This window comes from Zootoca vivipara, chromosome 13, assembly GCF_965207765.1.
Source record: "Zootoca vivipara chromosome 13, rZooViv2.hap1.1, whole genome shotgun sequence".
Classification (NCBI taxonomy): domain Eukaryota; kingdom Metazoa; phylum Chordata; class Lepidosauria; order Squamata; family Lacertidae; genus Zootoca; species Zootoca vivipara.
This window is the reverse complement of record NC_142596.1, coordinates 34432555-34459469: the sequence shown is the minus strand read 5'-3', so window position 1 is coordinate 34459469 and position 26915 is coordinate 34432555. Positions and strand designations below refer to the sequence as shown.

The window sequence follows — 26915 nt, the reverse complement described above, 5'->3', positions numbered from 1 at the left end:
CTGCTTAACAAAATTTTCGCTTAACGAAAGGTTTTTTTCTAGTGGAGGTTGCCTCGCTAGACGAATTCATTTTACGAAAAATTCATCTAGCGAATCGCGGTTTCCCATAGGAATGCATTGAAATTCAATTAATGCGTTCCTATGGGCAAAAAATAATAATTCAATGCATTCCTATGGGATTCCTAGACAAATTTTTCGTTATAAGAAAAGACCCGTGGAACGAATTAAATTCGTCTAGCGAGGCACCACTGTATGTATTTTGGTGCTCAAACCGGGACTTATGGTTGAGGGCGTGCTAAAGTGGCATCGACTGGTAACAGACAGATTTGCTGCCCCCTAGATGAAAGTTAGGGGTAGTCTGGGTGGCGGGGGGCGCCAGGGTCTGGTAGGGGGGAGCTGCGCGGAAACCATGCTGCGTGCTGCACCCGCCCACCAGACGCAGCAAGCAACGGAGCGGGGCCACCGGAGTGATCTCCGCACCACGGCGCCCGGGCGCCCGACGTGCTTGAGACGGCCCTGTCAAGCACCACCCCATATTGCAGTGGGGGGGTGGACCTCTGGCCCATGGGCTTAATTGAGTACATTAGGCCTCTAAATTTGGCCTTCAAGGCCATTGGGGCAAACTAGACCCACCTGTCAGTCAACTGATGTAATATGATATTAGGTGTGGAGATCTGTTATCTCCAACCTAGGTGTTAGCTAAGCTTATATTTCATCTTAGTGCTGTGGTGCTTAGCACCGAGACTGGAGGTGAGCCTCTGCCTGGTCTTTACAAGGCGGCAGGCAGTAGCTTATCTCTGATCTTAGCACTGTAGGAGTACAACTTTACTATCAAGCTAAGCCTCTGTTGCTGCCTTTTACAGTCATAGAGCAGGCAGAGGCTTATTTCTGATATTAGCACTGTAGCTCTGCCTGCTCCCTTGGCTTGAACTTTTAATCACCTGCCAGTGGGTGGGTGGCCCCACCCATTTGTCAAAATAGTGCACAAAAGGAGGGCCCAACTCTGGATCTAGCACTCTGCCCAGATCCGTTCCCCCACCCCTGCCCTACTGGCTTCCCCAGACTCACTCTTCCGTGATCATATCTCCCTGTGGGTGTTTCATATGACGAGCGATGGCAGCATCCCCATCCAGGACATAGAGGAGCTTATCGGATTCTATTAGCTTATCTGCCGTGAGGTCTTGGTACTCAGCAGGTTGACCGGCCTTAAGCTTGTGCAGGTCCTGAGAGAGCGTTTGGAAAGGGAGAGCAGGCTTATATAAACAGCAGAATCAACACAGCGCAAAAAGAAGCATCTCGGGTCCTCTTCCCAACCCCCAAACCTACAGGGAAGAAGAACTGATCCAGGGATCACTCTCTAAACAGATCCATCCCACTTCTGTTCTTCACTCACAGCTCTGGCCTGATTTTCATTGTGTTAAAATAGAAACAGAATCAATAGAGCTGTAGGGTTAGAACGTTAGGAGAGTGGGACTCCTAACGAAGCAGTAGAGTTGTCCCAAGACATTTTGTTGTCTACAGCAAAAGACAAAATGGCACCTCCCTCCTTCTAGGTACAGAGGCTGACCAGACTGGCAATTGAATGTTTCTTCAACACGTAGGACCCGAACCAGTGGCTTCAAGTTACAAGAAAGGAGATTCCAACTAAACGTCAGGAAGAACTTTCTGACGGCAAGAGCTGTTCAACAATGGAAGGGGCTCCCTTTGAAGGCAGTGGACTCTCTTTCTTTGGAGGTTTTTAAGCAGAGGTTGGGTGGCCATCTTTCAGGGGTGCTTTAGTTGAGATTCCTGCATTGCAGTGGGTTGGACTAGATGGTCCCTGGGGTCCCTTCTAACTCTACGATTATATGACATCATTCTTCACCATACATCAGGCCAGGAGACTATTACAGCAGAGCTCTGGCAGAGGAGAATGGCTATTGACTCAAAAGGAGTAGCCAGGTGAGGTGAGGAGCTGCCACCACACAACACAGATCAGCCGCCAGAGGCTGCTGGCTCATGGCTGGTGCCCATTGGGACCCGTAGGATGGAAAGCAGGAAGTCCAATGGTCTGTGGAGCCAGAGCCAATGGCAGGCAGAGCCAACTCATTCTAGTTTTGTCCCCCAACCTCTTCCTCCCTGCTTAGTTCTACTAGGGAACACTGAGACTGAAGAGGAGGAGGGAGCTGATAGCCAATGCCAAGTCCCAACTCCAAACTGTTTGGATGTAAGAAGGCAGGCAGATGGGGCTGGCTGAAGGCAGACAAAGGTCGATGGGGCAGCGCTAAGGGACAAATGCCTCCACTGCCTAATGGTAGGTCGAGTCCTGCAAAACAATAACTGTTGCTAGGTTAGAAAGCAGGAACTAAGCCTATGTTGCAATCTGAATTGTATAATTAGAGATGGACATTTGTCACCTTAGGCTGTATTTACATTTAAACTGGTCTGAATTGATGTTTCACCCAAAAGGAAGCCTAGAAAACATAGTTTTGTACAGGTTTTGAGAACGCTGTGTTAGAGAATTCCCAGTATCCTTAACAAACTACAGATTCTCTGGTGGACACCATTTGCTTTAGATGTGTTTTAAATATAAGGTGTGGATATCACCTTATTTGGTCCCCCCAAATGTTCAGAAGCCACATTTTGTTTGTTACTTTTTTCAGCTCTGGTTCTGTGTTTTATTGCTAGTTTTTAATTGTATTTTTATCTAAGTTTTCTTGTGTTTGATTCATAGAATCTTAAGAGTTGGAAGGGATCCTGAAGGTCATCTAGTCCAGGAATCTCAACACTCAGCCCCAACCTATTTGAAACCACACCAGACCCTGCTTAGCTTTGCAAATGTGCTAGCAATTTTATTGCTGCACCATTATTAATATGGTTCATTTCTATGTAAAAACCATGTTAAGGTCATTTTTTTAAAAAAAAATGAAAAGTGTATACAGTATAAGAATGCTGAAATAAAATAAACTCACATTTTGCATCTTAGAGTCTGCTTCCACAATGTTCTTTTCCACCTGGTCAGCATTTTTCTGCAACTTCTCAATCAGCTCAGACAACTCCTTGCTGGATATGCTGCGAAGAGGGAAAGAGAGATTTCAAGAAGGATAAAACAGCAGATCACAGCCAGCCAGGAGCTCACTCAGGGATATAAGATACAAGGAGCACGAGTTCCCCAGTGCATATGCAAAGTGCTTTTAATTCACCACCAAATAACTGCAGCCAGTTGGCCACAATTTTTGGAATAAGAGGAGGAGGGGATTCCAGGAAGCACTCAGCCCCTAACACAGGCACCCCCAAACTTCGGCCCTCCAGATGTCTTGGACTACAATTCCCATCTTCCCCAATCACTGGTCCTGTTAACTAGGGATAATGGGAGTTGTAGGCCAAAACATCTGGAGGGCCACAGTTTGGGGATGCCTGCCCTAACATCTTACAAAATAAACACTACAAAAACAGCAGTTGACTGAACTAGTCAGTAAAATCAAAAGAACAGTAGACTACTTCAGTGTAGTGTTTGAAGGATTTTTTTCTGGTGAAGATAAATGTTTATAAAGCACTTTGCTTTCATAGCTAGTCTAATTTTTAATTTGCAAAATGCTTTGACAACCTTTATCTTCACCCAAACCTGTGAGGTCGCACCATTTTAATGCTTTGGGGGGGGGGGAATCAAGGCTAGTAGATCGTGACTTGCCCAAAGCTAAAGATCAAAGCCATGTCAGTGTAAGGTAAAGGTAAAGGGACCCCTGACCATTAGGTCCAGTCGTGACCGACTCTGGGGTTGCGCGCTCATCTCGCATTATTGGCCGAGGGAGCTGACGTATAGCTTCCAGGTCATGTGGCGAACCAGAGCAGCACATGAAAACGCCGTTTACCTTCCCGCTGTAGCGGTTCCTATTTATCTACTTGCATTTTGACGTGCTTTAGAACTGCTAGGTTGGCAGGAGCTGGGACCAAGCAACGGGAGCTCACCCCGTCACAGGGATTCAAACCGCCGACCTTCTGATCAGCAAGCCCTAGGCTCAGTGGTTTAACCCACAGTGCCACCTGGGTCCCTCCATGTCAGTGTAACACTTGCCAATTTCTTTTTACCAGTCCTATTTCTGTGCTTTTAAACAGCAACTGGACAGGCTGTGAAACATATCCCTAGTGGGAAATTAAGTGTTGGCGAAAGTTTAATTCATTCATGTCATGCTGCTGTAAGAGCCACAGGAGCTGCCCATAGACAAAAGTTGGCAACTGGCCATCGATGATGCTTTGTACAAGAGAGGAAGCATTTGGCAATTCAGATGGGTGTCTCTGCAGTCTAGCAGGTTGTGGTTGATTGCTCCACCCATGAAGGCCTCTGGGCACCCAGGAGAGATTACTGTCTTCAACCCAATGCCACTCAACCTTGAACATTCCCCATCAAGTTTCCTACATTGAAACCTAGTCATGCAATCTTTGCTTGAGAGCAGTGGAGTCGGAACATCCCCCTTTTGCGCGAAGTGATACTGGCTCCGGTTTGGCAGAGTTGGGGCAAAATAGCAAACTGTTGAGGCAAATCCAAGATGGTGTCAAGCCACAGAGCCAACTGCTGTTGCCTTCAGGAAGCAGCCTTTATAGGGGTGCCAACTAGAAATATGGGGGGGGGCTGGTAAGCCCCACCCCACATATAATCAATCACATGACACAATGCATGCACACCATTTGAACGGCAATGCCCATCAACTTTGGAGAGGGCCTGAACCATTCAAATATTTTATTGGGGGGCCGAAGGGAACCTCAGCCGCTAGGAGTTGGCGCCTATGGAGTTAGACCACTAGCCCATCTAGCTCTGTACTGCCTAAACTGACTGCCAGAGGCTCTCACAGGCTATATATGTCCTTATTTATGAGTGTACACTTCCTTCTGGCAACTCCTGCTGCCAAGCTGGTGCCAAACGTATTGCTCTGTTTTCCTTTGGACCACATCAGCAAGGCTGAGAGGAGGGTCTTGTTATATGGGCAGTGCAGGACTTCCATACAGACTGCCCAGACCTGAGCCCCGGAGAGGTCACTTTGGTGCTGCAAACACAGCAAAAACAACATGGGAGGCAGCAGTTACAAGTTACAAGTCTCTGCAGCCACAGCAGGCACTGTGATTCTCCAGCAGTTTATCATCAATTCTTATTTATTGTGATGATTATATGTAGAGCTGATCTGGCCAAACTTCAGGCTTACAGAAACTACCTTTTTGGGTCCACCAAGTAGAGGAAAGTTCAAAACAGTGGTTCGTGTGAAGACAGAACCAAAATGGAGCAGAGCCAATGACCTTTTGAACCCCATGAACCATACTCTGAGATGGTCAGTAAATCAGCATGGGAGTTACTACAGATCAGAGATCCTAACAGGGTTAGACAGAGGCGAGGCTAAGCCACCTATCATCCCTAATTTGCCTCCTTCAGGAAGCAGAAGCTCTTCCCTCTCTCACTTGTCTCAAATTTCAGTCCATTGAGGCTTCCCCCATAGAACTCAGTGGGATTCTTCTGAAAACTAAGTCACCCTTGTTTGCAAAGTCTTCTGGATTAGAGTACTGTTTCTTATAGTTCTGAAACTTGAGGCGCATTCATTCCTGCCTGCCTACCCAGCCACCCCCAAATCCAAATTAGAAGTAGTATCCCTGCTGACATTGCAAAGGGTTAAAATATGCAAAAGCGGGACTAGCCCTCTGCATGACTCCCTGATAAGAGCATACAGGGACATAACAGGCAACCACCTCTGCAGACAGTGAATGAGTGATTTGGACTCATGGAAATCTTTGGTTATTTCATTTATTTCTCATAACATAATAGCTGTTCCCTCGTGGCAGATAGTTTGGGAATCACTGTGCTGGAGTGATGAAAGCCTGGCACTTGACAGAACCCTTTGGTGAAACCTCCCTCCTGCTTATACAGCACTGTTCCTACTAAGCAATTGCCTCTTGACTTGCCAAGCTTGTTCTCTCTCATAGCCAAGCATCCTCTTGAAGGGTGACTCACGGCTGCTCTGACTGACAGTTTTGGACAGGAAACAAGAGAGCAGCGCAGCATCCGGACAGGAACAACCAGAGATCCTGAACAAGGAGCAATGTCTAATGAGAGGCTTGTGCACTGGAAGAACTATGCCAGCAGCATTCCTAGGCTTGTAAAAACTGAAGCACACAACCACAACCAACCCCCTCCCTCCCCCATTTTCCTAAATGATTCCTTAAGAAACAGAATGCAGCCTTTGCTTGCATATGATAGGAATGGGTAAATTCGTCAATTTCGATTTCTCTCATTTTCTCCCAACCTTCTTCCATTCAGTTCCCCACGTTTCCACTTCAGTTTGCAAAATTAGGGTGAAAATGACCCCACGAAAATTCATCAGCATTCATTGTCCTCCAATTGTCAAGGCATGGTCAAAATCAGCACCACCACTATTTCCCAAATATTCTCCCCCTGTGAAAGTGGGGACCGGGGGGTGGTTGTTTTGGTCTTCCCACCTCCCTGTTTGAGGGCTCTTTTTACTGCCACCCAATTGTGCATGGATGGTGATATTTGAGGTACACAGTCATACCTTGGACCCCAAACACGTTGGCTCCCAAACAAGTCGTCTCCCAAATGATCAAAACCCAGAAGTGAATGTTCTGGTTTTCAAATGCTTTTCGGAAGCCGAACGTCCAGCGTGGCTTCCGCGGCTTCCGATTGGCTGCAGGATGCTCCTGCAGCCAATCGGAAGCCGCGTCTTGGTTTTTGAATGGTTCCGGGAGTTGAACGGACTCCCAGAATGCATTCTGTTTGAGAACCAAGGTATGACGGTATAAGGTTTTGCACTCAAAGGATGGGTTTGCTACTAGTAATTGGCTACTGCAGAAAACTATCATGTGCTACGATCAACTGATCTTGCGCTCACAACAGAGCCATCACAACGAACACATTTTGTGAATCGCATGAGCTGAACCTAAGAACTGGGAAAATCCCAGTTCAATTCTCACCTTGGCCACAAACTCACAAGGTAGCTCTAGGCAAGCTATTGTCTCTCAGACCCACATCTGAGAAATGTGGCTACCGTAATAATAAAGTCATCAAGATTATGAATGTTTGAATTGCTTTGAAACCCACCCACCCCATATATAGAAAGATAGGATAAGGGCCTTTCCAGATTAGTTTGTTTGGCATTTTTTATTTCGTTTTTGCAGGTGCATTCTGCAACATGTTATTGATGCAAAAATAGTACATTAGCAGTGGATTTATTCTGAGCTGTCCATTCATCATCCTGCTTGATTCATTGATCTGTGATGCCTCCCCAGTGTTACTGGAAGGAAACACTTGCACTATAGTGCAAGAAAATAAACAAGAACATTTTCGGTGCAAGAAGCTACAGGATTTCAGCAGGGAGTTACTGGGACAGGCACTGACTGAAAACAAAGCAGTGTGTCTGCCCTAAAACTTTTGCAGGGGTAAACAGCATTTGAAAGCAGAAGCACATATAACTACCCCAATAACATCATGAGCGCAAATCATCATGAATACATAGTAAAAAGCCCTTCTGGAGGGGCCCTGAGTATTATCATCAGCACCAGAAACTCATCCAGTACTATAAGGTGTTACAGACTCAGGAAAAATGCTACTACATTGGGTCACAAGAAATCAATTCACACAAGCTTACAAGTGGGGGCAAATGCACTTTTTCTGGTTAGTTTTGGCCTACCGCAGGCTTCACATTCATTCCGATTGTATTAAACTTCAAGCTTGGTGTCTGTCACTGTAGCTCTGCTCGACCAACTAAGGCCCGCCATTCCTGCCAGGCTTCATATACCAACAGAAAATGAACAGTATTGTGGAAGGGACAATAACCATTCAGTTTGCTTTTCAGACCCTGCCAGGCAGGCAAAATGATACCACTGGACGCTGGTCAGCAGAAGGCTGGAGAAACAAAACGCTTCATGGCAGCTCCGCTGAGAAGCTGCACGTGCCAAACTGATTTACACAAGTGGGTCTTGCAGCTAAATGTTGCAGTGTGACATGACATGCTCTTGTCCAGGGCTCCAGTCAGCCATGCATGTTTTTTCAGAGTACTCCATTCCCCTTCCGGTTTCCCATCACATCACCATCCATCGCACCAAAGCAAGTTTGGCACCGATTCTCTCACGTGATTTATTCCATGCATGAATGCTGTCGTGCTGTGGGGGGAAGGTGCCTTAAAATCAACTCTGCACCACAACCAATGTAGCTTTTATTTTTATTTTTATTGTTATTCTTACATTTGCTAGGGAGATACTTTTTTCTTTTCCTTTTTAAGCTGGCATGCTTTTTCTGTTTCTCTCAGTTTCTCATTTTTCCAATCTTAAATTCAGTTCTCTACATTTCTTTACATTTACAGTTCTTTACATTTTTGTAAAGAATTCTATGAATTCTATGCATTCATAATAAAACATTTTTGCAAGCAGCTTTCCCTAATATAATGCATTTTTCCATGTTCCTTTCATGAATGCATACACTTTTATGGACATTCTTCCCTAATATGTGCATTTTGGATACGTTCTTGCTTGGAGGACTGCATTACAAAATTCAGAGGTGTGTGAATTTCAAAATAGCACTGTGTTTTGCATAATGGTTCAAGAAGTGCAAATTAGTTAGTTTCTAATTTAAATGGAAGCAAAGCTGAATTTCCACCATTACCACACCATACTCTGCAAGAACTCTGGAGATTGCAGCTTTTGTTGCGGGTGTGAGAGCCTTAGACTCTGCACATAATTATTGTTCCTGCAATTACTTGGCTATGATGAAAGTTAAACCGGTTTGATAATAGTAGTTCAAAGTTGCAGTGGGGAAACACCCAGGACCTCATCCACTATGGAATGATATTGTAGATGTAAAATATGAGGGTTTTTTTAAAAAAATATCTTACCTCATTACAAATAGGGCATTATTGTTCCTGGTTATTCCTATTTCCTGAACCTAACTTGTTATCACACCCATTAAAAATATGCAGCCATTCATGCTAACAACCAGAAAATGACTACCACAATCTTATTGTTCACCCCACTTCTACTTGACATTTAAGCCTATGGTATTAGTGGATTTTATTTCTAAGGAGCTGGAAGAACTCCCCTACATTTGGGGATTTTTTAAAATTCTTTATTGAGATTAAAATCAGAGGGGGGAAAAGAAAAATCAACAAATCATAATAATAAAAACAGGGCCTTTTCAATGGTGGTTCCCTGGTTGTGGAACACCCTCCTTGGTGTGGTGTGCCTGTCTCCACCTTTATTAACTTTCAAGAGGAATATGAAAACATTCCAGTTGACCGAGGCATTTGGTGGCTGAAGAATACTGCTCCTGGCAACCTCAAGATCACTGGATGGAAGTGTGTTTTTAATTGTAATTGCTTTTAGAATGTTTTTGACTGTAAAACAGTCCTAGTCTGGCACTATAACCACTACACTGCCATGAGCTTCTGGGAGGAAAGGCAGGATATATATGTAAAGGGTGAGCACACACACTCTCTCTCTCTGCACTTGGTCAGAGGCACTGGTGAATGCGAGCCCACATTAAACTCTGAGTAAGGACATCAACATGAACTACTAATGGAAGGCAGATGTAGTGTGGAGCCATTCAAGAGAACAGATGGTACTAGTATCCATTTGGCCGAGATTGGTTTTCTTTTTCATTAAACACTGTGGCTTAGCCATTCTTGGATGGGGTCAAATGACCTGTTTATTTACTGGAAGGACACCCTGGGCCTCCCTCTGTTGTGCCAGGGCATGGGTGGAGCAGCAAGCAGGTTCTTTTGCCAAAGAATCCTGGAGGCTCTTTGAGACAAATTACTCACCCTTCTGCACTAGAAACTGCTTACCAGCACTATTATTATTATTATTATTATTATTATTATTATTATTATTATTAATTGAATTTTTATACCACCCTATACCCGGAGGTCTCATGTACAAGCACTTTGCAAAAGACTTTGCCATCTTTGCTCTTTTGTTTTGTGTATACCTCACTGAAGTTTAGTGAAGATTTGACAACCCTAAAAAGTATCTATTTTACAAACATGGAACATTAAGGCTGTGGGTTAGTGACTCTAGCAAGATATGCATATATAAAAAATGAGAGCATGTGATGTTAAAAGCACACATTCTCATTGCAGTAGACACCCCCTTTTTCTTTAATTGGTGCCATACACACACACACACACACACACACACACACACACACACACACACAGTATATACTCTCTCTCTCTCTCTCTCTCTTTTCTTGCACCCTTAAAAATTGTGACTGCCTGCCCAGGTTCCCCTCAGGTGCACCCAGGGGCAGACAAATCTGTCAATGTTGGTTTCTCTCTGTTTTTTGTTCTTCCAATCTTCAGCTCAGTTCAGATGAATTTTCATGGGGAATTTAAAAAAAAACGCAAACATGCTGTGGAAATGTGGCGATCTGAACTTAAGGTTGGAAAAACAAGAAACCGAGAGAAACCCCAAATGACAGATTTGCTCAATTATACTTGCAACTCTATGGACAATTTCATCTGCAGTCCTCAGCTGACACAAAGTAGTGTAGCTGAACAGAAGAAACAGTTGGACAATTTCCGCTCGTTGTGGATTTCATTCATCAAGACATCAAGAAAGCTCCGCAGAATCCCTTCACTTGTTTGCTCTGTGGGAGATCTTGGCCTTCTGAACTTAGCATGGCCATCTTCTCCCCCTCCCTCCCTCCTCCTCCTCTCTCTCTCACACATACAATGTGCAGAACAATGAATGAAATTCAGGGGAATCCCCACTTATGTGGGGTTTCTGTTCTCAGCTGCTGCACTGGAACCCACCCCACCCCATTCCGTCCCTGCCCCACCCCCTTTTGGTGCCGAAAACATTGTGCACATCAGGAGGAGTGTGCATGCTACTCACCCGCAGGTGGGGAGATACCTGTACAATAACATCGATCGCACTTCCATTCTGTTTTCAAGCTTCATATCCAAGAATTTTTGTCTTATTCTGTTGACACCAGTTTGCCTGCAATCTTGTGTGAGTAAGCCCTACTGAATTCAATGGGGCTGACTTCTGACTCTGAGTAGACACACATAGGGTTTTGCAATGTCAGTCAACCTACCTAGTCCAGGTAGATAAGCATTCACAAAGACTGTCTGGTTAATAATTGACTGCTTCTCGATATCTCCATCCCATTTATGAACAAAAACATGACAACGGAAAGCCTTTGTGGGGAAAGGCCCAGCTTATCAGCATCTTCAGATGTCAGCAAGCACATGTCAAGATTAGCTCCAGAGAAACAGGAGAAAATGGATTTCCCATTGAGTGCTTGATTCACTAACAACAAACAGCTGTAGAGACAGTTGCCAGAATTTTATACCATGAGAGTTTTAAAGAAACCCCCATTTCAGTACTGCAGCTCTTGGTGACACCCTGCCTGCTCCTTGATGAAAGAAGAAAGTGGGTGAGAAAAATGCAAAAGTCCTTGCAGGTATGTCTTAGCACCTAGGACCAGGTAGGAATGGCATCAGAAGAACAAAGTGGAATTGAGGGGGTGTCAACTCAAGGCACATTCCAAGCATAGCAAACCTTCAGGCTGCAGGCACTTGCCTGCCAAAACACACACACACACACACAAACCAAAACAGGAAACCTGAACACCTGAGCATCAAGTTGCAAAGTGCTAAGCAAAAGGATTCTTAGCAACTGGAAAGCCAAAAGCAAACCAGCTACTTTTTCTCTCTGTTTCTCGTTTTTCCAATATTAAGTTAAGGTCTCCCCATTTCCCCATTGTTGCTGACTGCTTGAAGTGGTCCGAACAAGGCATAAGCTTCCTACAGTTGGCCTGGGAAAGGGGGATGTGTGCAACCCAGGGAGAGATTGTCAGCCCTGGTTCTCCTGCCCACTTGCCCTTTGCCTTCAGGGCCAGATCAACAAACACAGGTCCCTCTTCTCTGATCTCATTATTCACCTCCATTCCTCACCCACACAGAGAAACAGAAATATTGAGGCAGAAAAACCCAATGGCCCCACACTTCTCACTTAACTCATTTATCTGCATTGATATTTCACGCAGCTCTTGGTTAATCTATGGGACTCACTGCCACAGGAGGCAGTGATGGGCACCAATTGGATGGCTTTGAAACAGAATTGGACAAGTTAATGGCGGAGAGGGCTATCAGTGGCTACTAGTCATGACGACTATACCACCAGGTTCAGAAGCAGAAATACTTCTGAATACCAGTTGCTGGAAACCATAGGAAGGGAAAGTGTTAAAGACTTAAAAAGCAAGGCTAGTCAGAGGAAAAATCAACAGTGTCCTGCAGTGTCATATTTAAAAAAGCACACAAGCCACCATCTTTTCTGGCAGCTACAGTAGATCCCCTATGACGATAGGTCTTGTCATATTGGCTAATGAAATTTTATTTTATAATAAAATTGGGGGGCATGTAATACTAAGTTCCAAGTTGGCCATCAGCAACCAAGCCCTAGCTAAGAGAGCCTTTGAGGAAAAGTGTTTTTGTGATCAAATCCTGCTTGCGGGTTTCCCACAGGAATCTGGTTGGCCACTGTGAGAACAGTGGACCAGGTGAGCCATTGGCCTGATCCAGCAAGCTCCTCTTATGTTCTTTGAGTCTACTCTTCACCATGCAGTCCCAGGATGGGTTACAGAGAATTCCGTCAAAAATGGGAAAGGAAGCAGAAATTGCTACGGTTCTTTTGTTCACTGTGGTCAGGAACAGAAACTAGTCAAGCGAAAGCAATCGGTATCTGTTCACTTTGTAGTTGCTTGTTTCAGTCAGCAAATGACAAGTATTGTAATTAATGACTTTTTTAATATATTGGTTTGACATTTCCATTACAAGTTATGTAAGTAACATAACTTACATTAAATAGCAGGGAGTGAGACAAATAACATACTACTTGGCAGAAACTGAAGTGCAGCAGAACAGAATCAGCACTGATTCTGGTGAAAACTAGTCAGAATGGCGATCGCTACCTTCTCACATGCCTACATCTAGCTCAGTACAAGTAGTTTAACTCATTATATGCATTACTGCTTCTTGGGAGAAAAGCAATGACAAACCTAGACAGCATTTTAAAAAGCAGAGACATCACCTTGCCGACAAAGGTCCGTATAGTTAAAGCTATGGTTTTCCAAGTAGTGATGTATGGAAGTGAGAGATGGACCATAAAGAAGGCTGATCGCCAAAGAATTGATGCTTTTGAATTATGGTGCTGGAGGAGACTCTTGAGAGTCCCATGGACTGCAAGAAGATCAAACCTAAGTGATCACTGGAAGGACAGATCGTGAAGCTGAGGCTCCAATACTTTGGCCACCTCATGAGAAGAAAAGACTCCCTGGAAAAGACCCTGATGTTGGGAAAGATTGAGGGCACTAGGAGAAGGGGACGACAGAGGACGAGATGGTTGGACAGTGTTCTCGAAGCTACGAACATGAGTTTGACCAAACTGCGGGAGGCAGTGCAAGACAGGAGTGCCTGGCGTGCTATGGTCCATGGGGTCACGAAGAGTCGGACACAACTAAACAACAACAACAACAACAACAACAATGCATTACTAGACAATAAATTAATTTGAATCAACAGCAGCCAAAACCTGCAATAATACTGCAAGGGGAAGGTATTCTGAAACAATAACTTGTTCATCCCACACTTTTCAATACATTTCCCCTTCATTTTCCTAACTGTAGAAAGTCTTTTTTTAAAGACTTTCTAGGACAACGGAATGTTTAAACCTACTGTAATTATACAAACCTAAAGTTATGGGAGATGCTTGAATTTCCTCATGCAAAATAATGTAAGTCTGGAGGCCCCCTGAATTTGTTGCCTTCTCTTCCTTTTAAGGCATTTCTGAGAGAGGGGATGCAGAGGCAGGGTCTTGGCCTATACACCTTTAAGATTAGACACTGATCCCCAGCTACAGGTGTTCAGCTCTCCCCAGACTTTCACTGAAATTCCTTCCTGTCATCACCACCAACCACATCACCATCATGCTTGTTTTGAAATTTTCACTCAAAACTGCAGTTGGAATAACAGCTCACATTTCACCTGTGCACTGAGTATTAATTACTAGGGTTGTTTTCAAAGCACTAAATGAACTGATGAACATTTCACCCTCTACCTCGGGCAAAGAAATACAATAAAGAGTCAATCAAGAGTGTCAGTGTGCTGCACTGAGACCTGGGAGACCGGAGTTCAAATCCCCACCTGGCCATGAAGGTCACTGCCTCTCAGCCTGGCCTACCTTACAAGGTTGTTGTGGGGATTAAATGAGGTGGAGGGAGAACCATGTACACTGCCTTAAGCTCCTCAGAGAAAAGGTAGGATACAAATGCAATAAATAAATTATAAACAATAAGAATGGCTGTTCCACAATGCCATGTGAACAGGACTCTGTGGCCAACAGGGAATTTGTGCGATCAGCTAAATAGCCATTTTCATTGTACAGCATAATTTTCTCTAGAAGCTGAGTCTTCATTAAAAGAAATGAAGCGTCTTGCCTCTTGTGGTTGAGAAGATCATCTTCAAGGTGGCCAAATCTCAGAAAGGAGAAGCCAGGCTAACAGATTTACTGTGGCTTGTGCCATGAGAAATCTGTCAGGGACACAAGATTCATTGTGTATGCTATATAAGCAAAGAAGCCAATATCTGCCATAAACAGCCAAAAGGTTTGGAATAATTTTTATGCTGCATTTGAGCTCCAAGGAGCTTAAAGCAACATTATAACCTACCCCCACGAGGCTCTTGTGAGGGTAGATGAGAGAAAGTGACTTACTCAAGGCTGGCCAGTGAGCCACGCAGCTAGGTAGAATTATGATCTTGGGTTTCCTTGCCATATCCAAGGCCTGGATGCCACCACAACAGCTGCAAGCAACTGAGCATTGCTATCATTAACTCTCTGAAGCCTAAATATGACCTGTGAGCCCTCTAAACAAAATTTCCCATGCCTTGTTATAGGACAGTGTTGGGCTTCCCAGATGTTGTTGGACTTCTATTCCCACCATCCCTGCTCATTGGCTAAGCTGGCTGGGAATGATGGGAGTTGTAGTCCAACAGTATCTGGGGAAACAAGATCAAAGATCAATGTCACAGGAGAATCATGCATAGTACACATCCACCTTTTGTATGCATGTAGGGTAAACCCTACATGAATCCAGAGGGGCCCCTAAGACGGTTGGGTGGTGACTTAGATTTCTCCTTCCAGCAACTCCTGCAGCCAAGCTGGTACCAAATGGATCGCTCTGCTTTTCTTTGGACCACATCAGTGGGGCCAAGAAGGGGGTCTTGTTGTCTGGGCAGCCCAGGAGCTCCATTTCACTAGGGCTGGGTAATTTATCGACAAAGCCTCACAGGCTGCCACTGCTTCTGCCCCCCCCCCCAATTATTGATTCTGCTGCCACCAGGCTGCTAACAGTCCCAGATTATTTGCACTCACTCTGAATTATCAGCATACTTTGGATTGTCCTGAATAGCACCATTTGGTAGCCAAGCCCAAAACCAATTGTCTCATTTGAATGCATTTTGGCTTGCCTGCTGCTGAAAGTGACCACAAAGTGATTGATAATATCATCATTTATCAGTTTTAGACCCTTTAAGTAGTAGCAGTTGTCAGGACATTGTCCTGTTCGCCTCTGTGTAGTTCCTTCCTTATTTAAAATATCATGATATATCGATATATTGCAATGTTTAGCTGCTAATATATCGCAATATCAAAAACCAGTTATCGCCCAGCCCTACACACTGCCCAGGTTTGTGCCCCAAGGAGGTCACTTTGGTGTTGCTAACTCAGCAGTTTGACATCACCCCCCAGAGGCACAGTCCATTGTCACTCAAGACAGATGGATGCCAACAACGACAACTAGTCAAATTAGTGTAAGTCAATTGAACCTTCCTGGAGACGCTAAAAAGAGCCTTCCTGCCTCCTCTCCATTATTTCCTAGAAACAGCAACATAGGAAGCTGCCGTATACTAAGTCACACCATTGATCCATCTAACACAGTATTGTTTACACTGACTGGCAGCAGCTCTCCAGGATCTCAGACAGGGTCTCTCCCAGCCCCTCCTGGAGATGCCAGGGTTTGAACCTAGGGCCTTCTTCTTTCAAAGCAGATGTTCTACCACTGACTTAAAACCCTTGCTTAATGTCTTCAGACATTTCTAAGCCCTGACTGGCTCAAAGCAGAGCCCTCTAATTGGCTGAAGGGCAGTGTATAAAATGTCTTACTGCGTTAGGTCTGGCACATTTCTGTGGACTTGCTACTGGCAAAGAATCAGAATCATGTCCTTCAGCCAAGGCAAGAAATTGATGCCTCCTCGGTCTCCATGACCTTGCCTAGCTGCCAGTCAGTGCCCTTGCTCAATTGCTAGCCTGGACTACACCCTTGTGAGTTATCAAAAACTGGTTGGTTTTCCGATAGCAGCATGCATGCTTATCGTTTAAGTTGGGAGCAAAGAAGAGGGCAATAGCAAGATGTATTGGTACTTCACAGTATAGCCCCATGTGACCTTTGAAAAAGGAGTGGGGAACCTCAGGCCCATTGGGGCTGATTGTGCCCCCCCAGACCTCTCTGTCTGGCCCTTAGAACTCTTCCCAACTCTTCCCAATCCACACCCTCTCTCTCAAGCCACACATTCTCACCAGTCCTGCTTCTCAAGCACATTTCCTGGGATGAATGCGTCCCTGAACTGCGATAACACCTCTTGCTTGCCTGGACAGATCATAGAATCATAGAGTTGGAAGAGACCACAAGGGTCATCCAGTCCAACCCCCTGCTGAGCAGGAAACACCATCAAAGCATTCTTGACATATGCCTGTCAAGCCTCTGCTTAAAGACCTCCAAAGAAGGAGACTCCACCACACTCCTTGGTAGCAAATTCCACTGCCGAACAGCTCTTACTGTCAGGAAGTTCTTCCTAATGTTTAGGTGGAATCTTCTTTCTTGTAGCTTGAATCCATTGCTCCATGCCCGCTTCTCTAGAGCAGCAGAAAACAACCTTTCTCCCTCCTCTATATGACATCATTTTATATATTTGAACATGGCTATCATATCACCCCTTAACCTTCTCTTCTCCAGGCTAAACATACCCAACTCCCTAAGCCGTTCCTCATAAGGCATCGTTTCCAGGCCTTTGACCATTTTGGTTGCCCTCTTCTGGACACGTTCCAGCTTGTCAGTATCCTTCTTGAACTGTGGTGCCCAGAAATAATAGTAACACTGTACTCAGCTCTGGTCAGACCTCACCTGGAGTACTGTGTCCAGTTCTGGGCACCACAGTTCTGGGCACCACCTATAGTCCAAATGGGACACCACACAATCCTGAAGGCAGACTGCTTTCCTCCCTTTGCACCATGCACTTATTATTTAGCTGTTTGAAGCTAAAAAATTTACTCTGCTCATTTTACTCTGATATTTACTCTGCTCTTCAGCCGAAAGTAGCTCCCAGGGCAGCTTACAAAGATCAATATGAAGATGGCTCAAGCCCTCAGGCTTACAAAAGGATACAAAAGGGGAAGGGACTGGGAAGGGAGGAGGAATAAAGCAAACACCTGAGACTGGTTCTTAGTTACAAAGGACGAACAGGAATTTAAAGCTGTGCAAGGAGAAGGATGAGCCCATAGTGACTGGTCTCTCAGCAGAGCTGGTGGAGTGACTCTGCTTCCCTTCTCTGTTTCTACTGCAGACTGATGGAAAGGCTGCTGCCAGGTGACAGTTGAGGAAAGGAAGAGACGATGGAGCTGGCCTTTCTGGAAAGCTGAATATAGTCTCCTGTTGGGTTGAGTGGGGTAGCATTGCCAGAGACCATTTCTATTTTTTTTAAAAAAATATTTTTTATTAATTTTCCAATTAAAACCAATTATATCACATTCAATATTTCAAATTATACACATATATATATCAATCAAACCGAATGTTATGCCAAATCATCTAAAGAATTTTTTATTTGGGTTCCCATGCTTCAAGAAATTGGGAATTCCTCGCCACTGTCCACTGCCGTCTTTTTTCTAAAGTTCAAATCGTCCTCCAAGTTCATAATAATCCAGATCTTCCCCTTACAGTCACATAGATGTTTTCCACTTTCATCCGATTGTTTCCCAGCTGCTGAGATAAATATCAAACAAAGTTTCACAGATGTTCTTTCTCCTGTGTCAGTTAATCAGTCCAGCCTCCCCATAAATCTTCTTAATGGAGCTCCCTGTTGCGTCGAAGCAGCTCGAAGTAGCGCCATCTTAAAAAGCTCAAATCACTTTCGTTTTCTCTCATAGCCATGAAGATTTACGATCATTATAGAATTTACAGCTTTTCCAGGCAGGAGACCCAAACATCAAACCATAAACTCTTGGTAAATTAATGGATCTCCTTGCCCTATAGCTGAACTTAGCTTCAGGTCGCTGCTCCAATTTAAAGTGCGTCACAGCTCATAAATCCTCCGAACGCGTCCAGAACTCCTTCCGTCCGACTAGGGGGGGGGCTTTTCTCATCGGCAACTCCACATCTTTAAAAAATATGCTCAGTAACAACAGTTATAAAGTTCAACTCACACAGTCTTTTGCTTCTCTTTCACTCCAAACAAGCCAGGACATCGCGTCAGGGAAGGTACGAGGCAACAATATGAAGAAAGAAAAATAAAAACTCACTTCCCTTATCGCTCCGTCCCCATCAATCCTTCTTCCAGATGCAGTACAGTCTTTGACTCCTCTCCCTCAGCAGCATAAATTTCTCAGCAGTAAACAGCGCTTCTTCCCCTCCTTCTGAAGTATGTCCATAGATTTAAGCCTAATTATCTTCTTTAACCATGGAAATCCCCGCCATGCAGATTAGCGTCCGGGAGTCCTGGCCCTCGTAAGTGCTCAGCCCAAGCTCCCCCCACTCCAAAAACAGTCGGAGTGGGTCTGGGGGCATCGCGGGCCAGCGGCCCCTCTCCGTAACCCCCGGAGAGGGTAGGGGGTTGCCATTTACTCCCCTAGCAACCGCCAAATTCCTTACGAAGGTCAGAGAGATGGAAAACAGGTCCGCCATTCCTGCAGGCGGAAACCGGAACCTCCGCCAGAGACCATTTCTAGGGACTAAAGCAGGCATCCCCAAACTTCGGCCCTCCAGATGTTTTGGACTACAATTCCCATCTTCCCCGACCACTGGTCCTGTTAGCTAGGGATCATGGGAGTTGTAGGCCAAAACATCTGGAGGGCCGCAGTTTGGGGATGCCTGGACTAGAGTGTCACGCAAAGCCAGTAGAGCCCATAATGCCAATGGCAGGGTGTCCATTTTCAACCCTTTGGAGCAGTCAGTCCTGGGAGAAGCTGCCATTAATGGAGGCATGATGCATAGAACATTTTCTTGGTGTTTCATGCCCCAAAGCTCAACCGCCAGTGACAGTCCAGGAATTCAGAGCCTGGCATGCTGCTCAACAGTCCTGGGCAGGTTTCCCTTCATTTTTTCACTATGAGAAGCGGCGGTTGAGATAATCGACTCTCCTTGCATTCAGAAATACAGTGTGTTTAGCCCAATTAAATTATAGCTTTCTTTGCAATGGGATTATTTGCAACCTACGTTTGAAGAAAATATAGGGTGTGTTAAAATGAGCTTCCTGTCAGCAAAAACCCTTATCAGGGACACAGGAGCTGGATAAACAATTGGCAATTACTCCCCCAAATATCCTTCAGCTGAAATCTTTCAGCAACTTAAAAAATGCAAGCTGCCAGAGGCGAAAACAGCAACTGCCTACCTACCAGCACTTCTGTGATGGGGATATGCAAGGGTTCTTCTGGCATCATTGCATCACATTAAGGGACAGCCATGGCTAAGAAGGAAAGCAATACCTGATGTCAGAAGAATCTCAGTCAGCAAGTGATGGGAAAGACTTCTGCTGCAGATGTTGGACAGCAACATCTTGTTGGAACAGACAATTATAGTTCGTCTTGCCTTTCTTTCCAACACAGAATGTAAGGGTCCTGAGTGGTCACCCATCCAAGCAATAATAACCAGATCTAGACCACTTCTTTTTAGCAAAGTGGTGGTCTTTTGTGGCTTCTGTTCATTCCTTTGGTCTAGATGGGCCAGTGGTTGGATCTGGTATAAGCAGCTTACGATATGGGTAGGGGCTGGCAGGGACATAAGAGGCGCCCTGCTGGATCAGGTCAAGGCCCATCTAGTCCAGCATCCAGTTCTCTCAGTAGCCTATGAGATGCCTTTGGGAAGCCTAAAAGCAGGACCTAAGCACAACAGCCCTCTCCCTACCAGCGATCTCCAGCAACCAGTTTTCAGAGGCATACAGACTCAGAGAGGAAGCAGAACCTAGTCATTGCAACTTGAAGGCACTTGAAGTCAACGCAACTGCCAAATTCTCTTTTAAAACCATAGTTTAACTATATGCTGCTTTGAAGGAGTATGTTCTTGCAGGTTTCCAGGGGTCAACTTGAAAGGTGGCCCTGCCCCATACTGGCATGTGGCCTCCAGAAGTTTGCCCTGAGGGAATGCAGCCCCTCAGGCTGAAAAGGATTCCTCACCCCTAGGCTAAGACAAGCAGGTTGTTTTAGCTTCAGATCATCATCTGTCCAATGGGAATGGAAACAACAACAACAAAACAGAACAACAGTAATGCAATAATAAACTCCACTGAGTTCAGGGTGCTCTCCCACTGAGCCCTTCTGCCAAGTGGAGATTTTTAATTCTGATCTCCCTGGCCAAAAATTCCAATATTCTCTGACCACTGCATCATAGCTGTTGGACGGTGAAGACATTTTAAAGGGCAGTGGGGCCCAGTTTGAAAACCTCCTTGTAGCATTGAAACGAAACACACATTCTTTCTCCAAGATAACCTCAAAAACACACACCGTGACACTGATTTTGTCACTTTGCAACAGAAGCTGGGTATGGACATGATCTTGCAAGTTGTTTTACAAAAAAATGACGGCGTACATCATGTAACCGTGATGGGTTTCCCCGTCCCACAAAAAAAACCCACTTGTTTGTGTCCAATCACAGAGTAGTATTTGCTGCACAGTTTTACAGTATTTTTCTGTAAAACGCATTGGCAATTGCCATTACATACATCTCTCAATGTGCTACTTGCACCCTCTCAGTAGCACCTCCAATACATTGCTTTGTAGATTATCCACCATGCTAAGCACTTCGCAGAATGGCACTCCAGCTCAATTTAGACCCCACTTAGATTTATCTGGGAGTTTCACCACCTTGCTCCCAGCCATTCAGAGCAGCTGCCACATTGTGTGATGGGATACCCCCCTGCATCAGTTGTCGCTTTCAGATTCTTAGGAAGATCATCCAGTCCCTAGATCTAATTTGTAAATGCTGATTGCGTGGCGGAACTTGGATCTGTTCCAATTTCCCCTTCTTGCTACAATGAGTCATTGAGCAATATGAATGGCAATTTGCCTGTCTCTGCTCGGAGATTTAAGTATCTTTTCCATCCCCAGCAGTATTTTGGATGGGCAATGCTGTGTTCCTTTCCAATTCTGACATATTTATGCATGCAAAAACAGTGGAGCAAATCCTTCATGACTGGATAACAATAGAGTTTTCCTTTTAAAAATATTGTGCTTTTAACAGTAGCCAAACACAGAGAAATTAAGCAGATACAATTTTTCTTTACCTCTGTGTTTGGGGAATTTTTTTTTTACCAATTATATTTCTGAGTGTCTGGCTGGTACAAACTGCACAGGAGCAGGGTCAGAAAAAAGGTGGCAAAATTCAGCCTTTGGTAAGGCCCACCCACCCACCCACAAATATTAATTTTTTTCTAAATATTAATTAGTTAATTAGTTCAATGTAATTATATCCTGCATGCAGGCAACGTTTTACCTAATCGCTCACTAAGCAACATATTTCAGTAAGTTTAAACATGTTGGGCTATCTCTATTTATGTTTTGGCTGTTCTACAATAATTCCTCCTCTCCACAAAATTACTGGCTGTAGGCCAGGGATGGGCAAATCTGTGAATTTCAAATCTCATTTTCTCACTCTTCAGTTCTCCACACTTTGACAACCATTTGCGATTACAAAAACATCCTCAAGGAGGTTCATCACCATTTAAGTGTCAATTTCTCCTAACATGCGGTTTCATATGCAATTTTGCATAATTTTTGCAAAGCAGCCTACTCTAATAGAATGCATTTCTGCTCATACATGCATCTTTATGCAGTTTACTCGGGTATAAGTACACATTACTTGGCTGGAGAACTGCACTGCAAAATCCAGAGATTTTCAGATTTTGGGAAATGTAAATTAGTTAGCTTTGCCTTTATTTGCGAACTGAATTCATTTTTTCCCTTCATACCTTTAAGCAGAGGCTTGACAGCCATCTGTCAGGAATGCTTTGATGGTGATTCCTGCTTGGCAGGGGGTTGGACTGGATGGCCCTTGTGGTCTCTTCCAACTCTATGATTCTACCTACTCTAGGACCACCCTCTCCCCTGCCCACATGCCCTCTGCACATCCCTTTCTTTTAAGCTTGTCTCAGCTGTGTGTGTGTGTGTGTGTTTCAGCATTTAATAACAGCTACCCACATAGCCACCCTATAGCAGAGCTTGACATGGTTTGGAGGTTGGTGAAAGTCACAGCAATAACCCACCTTGGTTAAATCTCCTCCAGATTGTTCAGGGTTTGGTTGGTTGGTTGGTTGGTGGTTGGTTGGGTGTTTTTGGTATGTTTTTTTTAAATGGTGTGGTTGGCACAGTTAATGAAAGAGACCAAATAGCAAACAAAGCACATCAGAAAGGATCATAACTCCAAGTTGCCACCCTCCTTCTGACAGCTTCTCCAAAACAAGCCCTCCAGAACAAGAACGCAACACCCACATAAAATATGCATCGTGCCTCATCATAACAGGATTCCCCAGACAATATTTGTTGGGGGTGGGAGAGAGATCCTTAAAGTTCCAAGAAATGTCACAAGCTCGTGTCCAAAGTTTAATACGGAAAGTTTCCACATGGCTGCTTCAAGGAATGAGGCCAAACGGACTTGCGGCTTCTCTAGGGGCTTGTTAGGACCAGGGAAGAACACTTTCCCCCCCTGCTTATATGGAAATTTGAAACTTGCCTCCAGAGTGGAAGATTAGAAAGGAGGGTTGTGTAAACAGGGCTGAAGTGCTAAGTTGTTGGGCCTCCGCTCTGCTGGGAAGTTTTTACCCACTGACCTGAAACACATTTCCCCACAATCACAGACTGGGTAAGGGAAAATGGTAACAAACATGGTTGCTTTGCTCATTGTGTCTGATTAGGGGCTGCTGCTGCTGCAAGCTATGCAAGTCATGGTAGAAAGCTTCACCTGATGGATTTCTGCCTGCTACTTGGCAGCTAATTTTGCACATTGGTCCTAATTAGCCAGACTGAGCTATATCTGGAAGAAGAGCAGGGTAGAAATAAAATTATAATGCTGGCTACGTAGTGTTTAGGAAAGGCATTTTGTACATGCTCAGAGGCATACCCTATCAATACTTCTAGTGGCACCTCAAGGCCAGGAAGATTGTGCTCAATGGCAGAGCAAATACTTTATATGCAGAAGTAGTTCCCTGGTTCATTCCCTGGTATCTCCAGTTAAAAGGGTCAGGTAGTTGATGACAGGGAAGACCTATGCTTGTGTGATTAGAAGTTAATCTATGTATATTGTATAAGGCAGCTTTATATGTCCACGTTGAGTCGTCATTCTCCTGCACTATACAGAGACCCTCATAAAGCACAAGGAAGCACTTTCATAATCCCTCCTTTGGAAATCTGTTTATAAGCCTCCCCAGCATGAAAACATGAAAACTGGTTTTAAATTGCTATGTTTCATGCACATTTCAGCTTTTTCCTGGGATCTCTCCTGTTGTGATTTTATTCCATTGTGAATCAGATTTTGTAAAATGCCCAAAGTGCTCAGTTGGATGCCCTGTGTGCACATGTAATAAACAGAATAAAATACTCAATGCAATAAATATAGAGAAACACTGCCAGAGTTATGGTGGTCAGGTACATAAGATACTGGGGTTCGTGCACCTTAAATTAAAACATATACAGTATATGTGCATGAGGCTTTATAACGCTACAGAGAAGCGACAGAGGACTGGGGGAGAATGGAGGCAGGGATAGAGTATGCAGTTATTTCAGCTGCAAGCCAATCTCAATAAGATCTTCTATAAAGCTATTAAAGATGCAAGAGCACTTCACCTGGGCTATCCCAATCAGAGTTGGCGATACTGTACTGGGCTTGATTTTGTGGTCATTTCCCCCTCTTGATATACAAAATGGTTTGACCTGGTGTAAGGCAGCTTCTTATGTTCTATTCCTGCTTATTAAATCAATGCAAGTTGCTGCTGTTTTAATTAGGACTCATCGAAACAAGTTATTTGGCTTTGGAAAAGTAACATCAGGTGCATGCCAGCATAAGATGAGAAGAGGAGCAGAGGGAGGAGAAAACAAGAAAGGGTGATGAAGCCACACCCTGCGAGATTAAGTTCAGGAATGTGGCAACCATCTCAAACAAACTATGCTGAAGAGGAAAACTAAAGCTGCAGTCTGTGTGTGCATACTTCTCTGCGTGGTAAACCCCATTGCACCCAGTGGGATTGACTCCTGGGTAAATGCACGCAGGATCAGGCTGCTCAAACCCGGGGCTTAGCCCTGCATATCTTGTTTCGGTATCAGGGGCTCAGCCCCGGAACATGAGAAATAATACGTGAGAAAGTACTAATGAGGATACACAGGGTACCTGTCACACGCACGTTAGTAACCATAACTCTTCATATTTAGGAGTAGAATGTCAAGAAGTTAGCTCAGCTGGTTGGAGCAGGGTGCTGATAACACCAAGGTTGCAGGTTCAGTTTCCGTAAGGGACAGCTACATATTCCTGCATTGAAGGGGGTTGGACTAGATGGTCCTCAGGGTCCCTTCCAACTCTATGATTCAAGTTTCTGGACCTTCTTTCACTTGCCGTCTTCAACAACCACCAAACATGCAGAAATTAACCTCGGAAAGCTTTCTCTGTCATCTGATCTCTGCGCCAGGTAAAGGCAGCTTTCCAAATATCTGCCTTTTCAAGCTGCTGCCACAAGACACAGGAAGACAGACAGCAAAGAAAACAAAACAAAAGCAAACCTGCTTTCAGTACAAGGGCTCAGTGACACGAGTAATACAACACAGAAATGCTATAGAACATGTTACAGGTAGGTAGCCGTGTTGGTCTGCCGTAGTCGAAACAAAATAAAAAAAATCCTTCCAGGAGCACCTTAGAGACCAACTAAGTTTGTCATTGGTATGAGAAGAAGTGTGCATGCATACGAAAGCTCATACCAATGACAAACCTAGTTGGTCTCTAAGGTGCTACTGGAAGGAATTTTTTTATTTTGTATAGAACATGTGCAAAGTCCCTGTTGCACACCACTCGTTAATCCACCTACCCAGATATCGGATTTGGGGTGGCGGTAGTGAAGGTAAGCTGGGCACAGCTTAGTGGCAGGCTCGATCCTGCACATGTTTCATTTTAAAACAGAAATGAAGTGGATATATGCCAAGAAAGCTGTTAGCAAAATAATGCTCCTGTGACACTGGATCACAGAATAGAGGTATGTACTGTAGAAAGTCCGGCTAGGAACATAGGAATCTGCCTTATACTTAATCAGACCATTGGTCCATCTATAGCTCAGTGTTCTCTACACTGACCGGCAGCAGCTCTGCAGAATTTCTGGTAGGGAGCCTTTCCAAGCCCTTTCTGGAGATGAACCTGGGACCTTCAACATGCAAAGCAGATGCTGTAACCACTAAGATATGGCCCTTCTGTCTCTATTGGTCCATCAAGTTCAATATTGTCTACACTTCCTGGCAGTGGCTCTCCAAGTTTCAGGCAGCGAGAGTTTCCCAGCCCTACCTGGAGATGCCAGGAATGGAACCTGGGACATTCTGCATGCAAAGCAGATGCTTTGCCACTGAGCTACAGCCCTGGAGAATCTAGGCAACAACTCCAGGACTGCCCTGGAAATCTGAAACTGTACAGGCACAGTTCGCACCTGCTTGTTCCTCCCCACAAGCTGCCTAGTCAGGAGCAGGATCCGTATGTCAAACGGCATGTGTAAACAGAGTTCAACGCTCACCTTTTCTTCTGCACTGTCGGGCTGTACTTCCCTTTGTTTCTTTTCTTGAACAGGGAATGCATAATGTTAACCCCAGGGTCCAGCAAGCGCCGACGGAATCTCGTTCCAGTGGAAGTCCAAAGAAAATAAAATTAAAACGAATGAACCGGCAAAGCTCTGTCACACAGCTCTTGTTGTCCCCCCTGGTGAAAGGCTGCTGCTGTCTGTTTTTGATGCTAGATCCTGCAGTTTTAGAAAAGTTGCTGAACGGAGAGAGGGAGAGAGAAAGAGCAACTCTGCAGCTACCTCAAGTCCTGCTTCTCTGGCACTTCTGCCAAAGGAACAGCAACTCTCCCAGGCCAAGCGAACTGGGAGTTACCTCCACCCCCTGGAGGTGGTGCTTACCTACCACACACATGTCATGGGCCCAGGCGGAGCCAGTCTAGGCCATTATTTCCTCGTCAGCCTCTGCTGGGAGAAGTTGTTGCTATGACTGCCTATGACTAGCACATCTTTCTGTCACTGGCAGTGTACAAGGGTTGCAAGATACTTCCCATTCAGCCCTTTCTCCTTTGACCTTAACAGCAGCTCAGCAGGTATAAATTCACCAGGTGAAGCTTTTTCACCTAACAGGAAAATAAGTGGCTGGGGGGAAACCTCACCAGTTAAATTCATGCACCCAAGGCTGCTGTTAAAGGCCGAGGAACAGGAGGGGAGGGGAGTAGGCTAGTTTTTTTTTTAAAATGGCTGACAGTGTTTAAACCGCCTTAAAGACAATTTGATCAATAGGCATTAGCTGGTGATGATGTTTAGTTCCTTCATGCCTTGAAAAGCTTCTCCTGTTGATTTCAGTGGATCAAGCAGCCTTTCAAGCCACAAAGA

General features: G+C 44.7%; 1 protein-coding gene across 2 annotated transcripts in view; it reads right to left on the bottom strand.

The window, feature by feature from the left end:
* The window catches only part of PPL (periplakin), a 51142-nt gene extending 24757 nt beyond the window's left edge, over positions 1-26385 (bottom strand). For both annotated transcript variants that reach the window (XM_035130852.3, XM_035130854.3), the window contains exons 1-3: positions 26055-26385; positions 2952-3051; positions 1069-1223 (exon numbers count right to left, since the gene is read on the bottom strand). In XM_035130852.3, the coding sequence (XP_034986743.1) occupies positions 1069-1223; positions 2952-3051; positions 26055-26116 (317 nt within the window). In that variant the 5' untranslated portion in view covers positions 26117-26385. The remainder of the gene's footprint in view (positions 1-1068; positions 1224-2951; positions 3052-26054) is intronic.
* Positions 26386-26915: the final 530 nt, after the last annotated feature.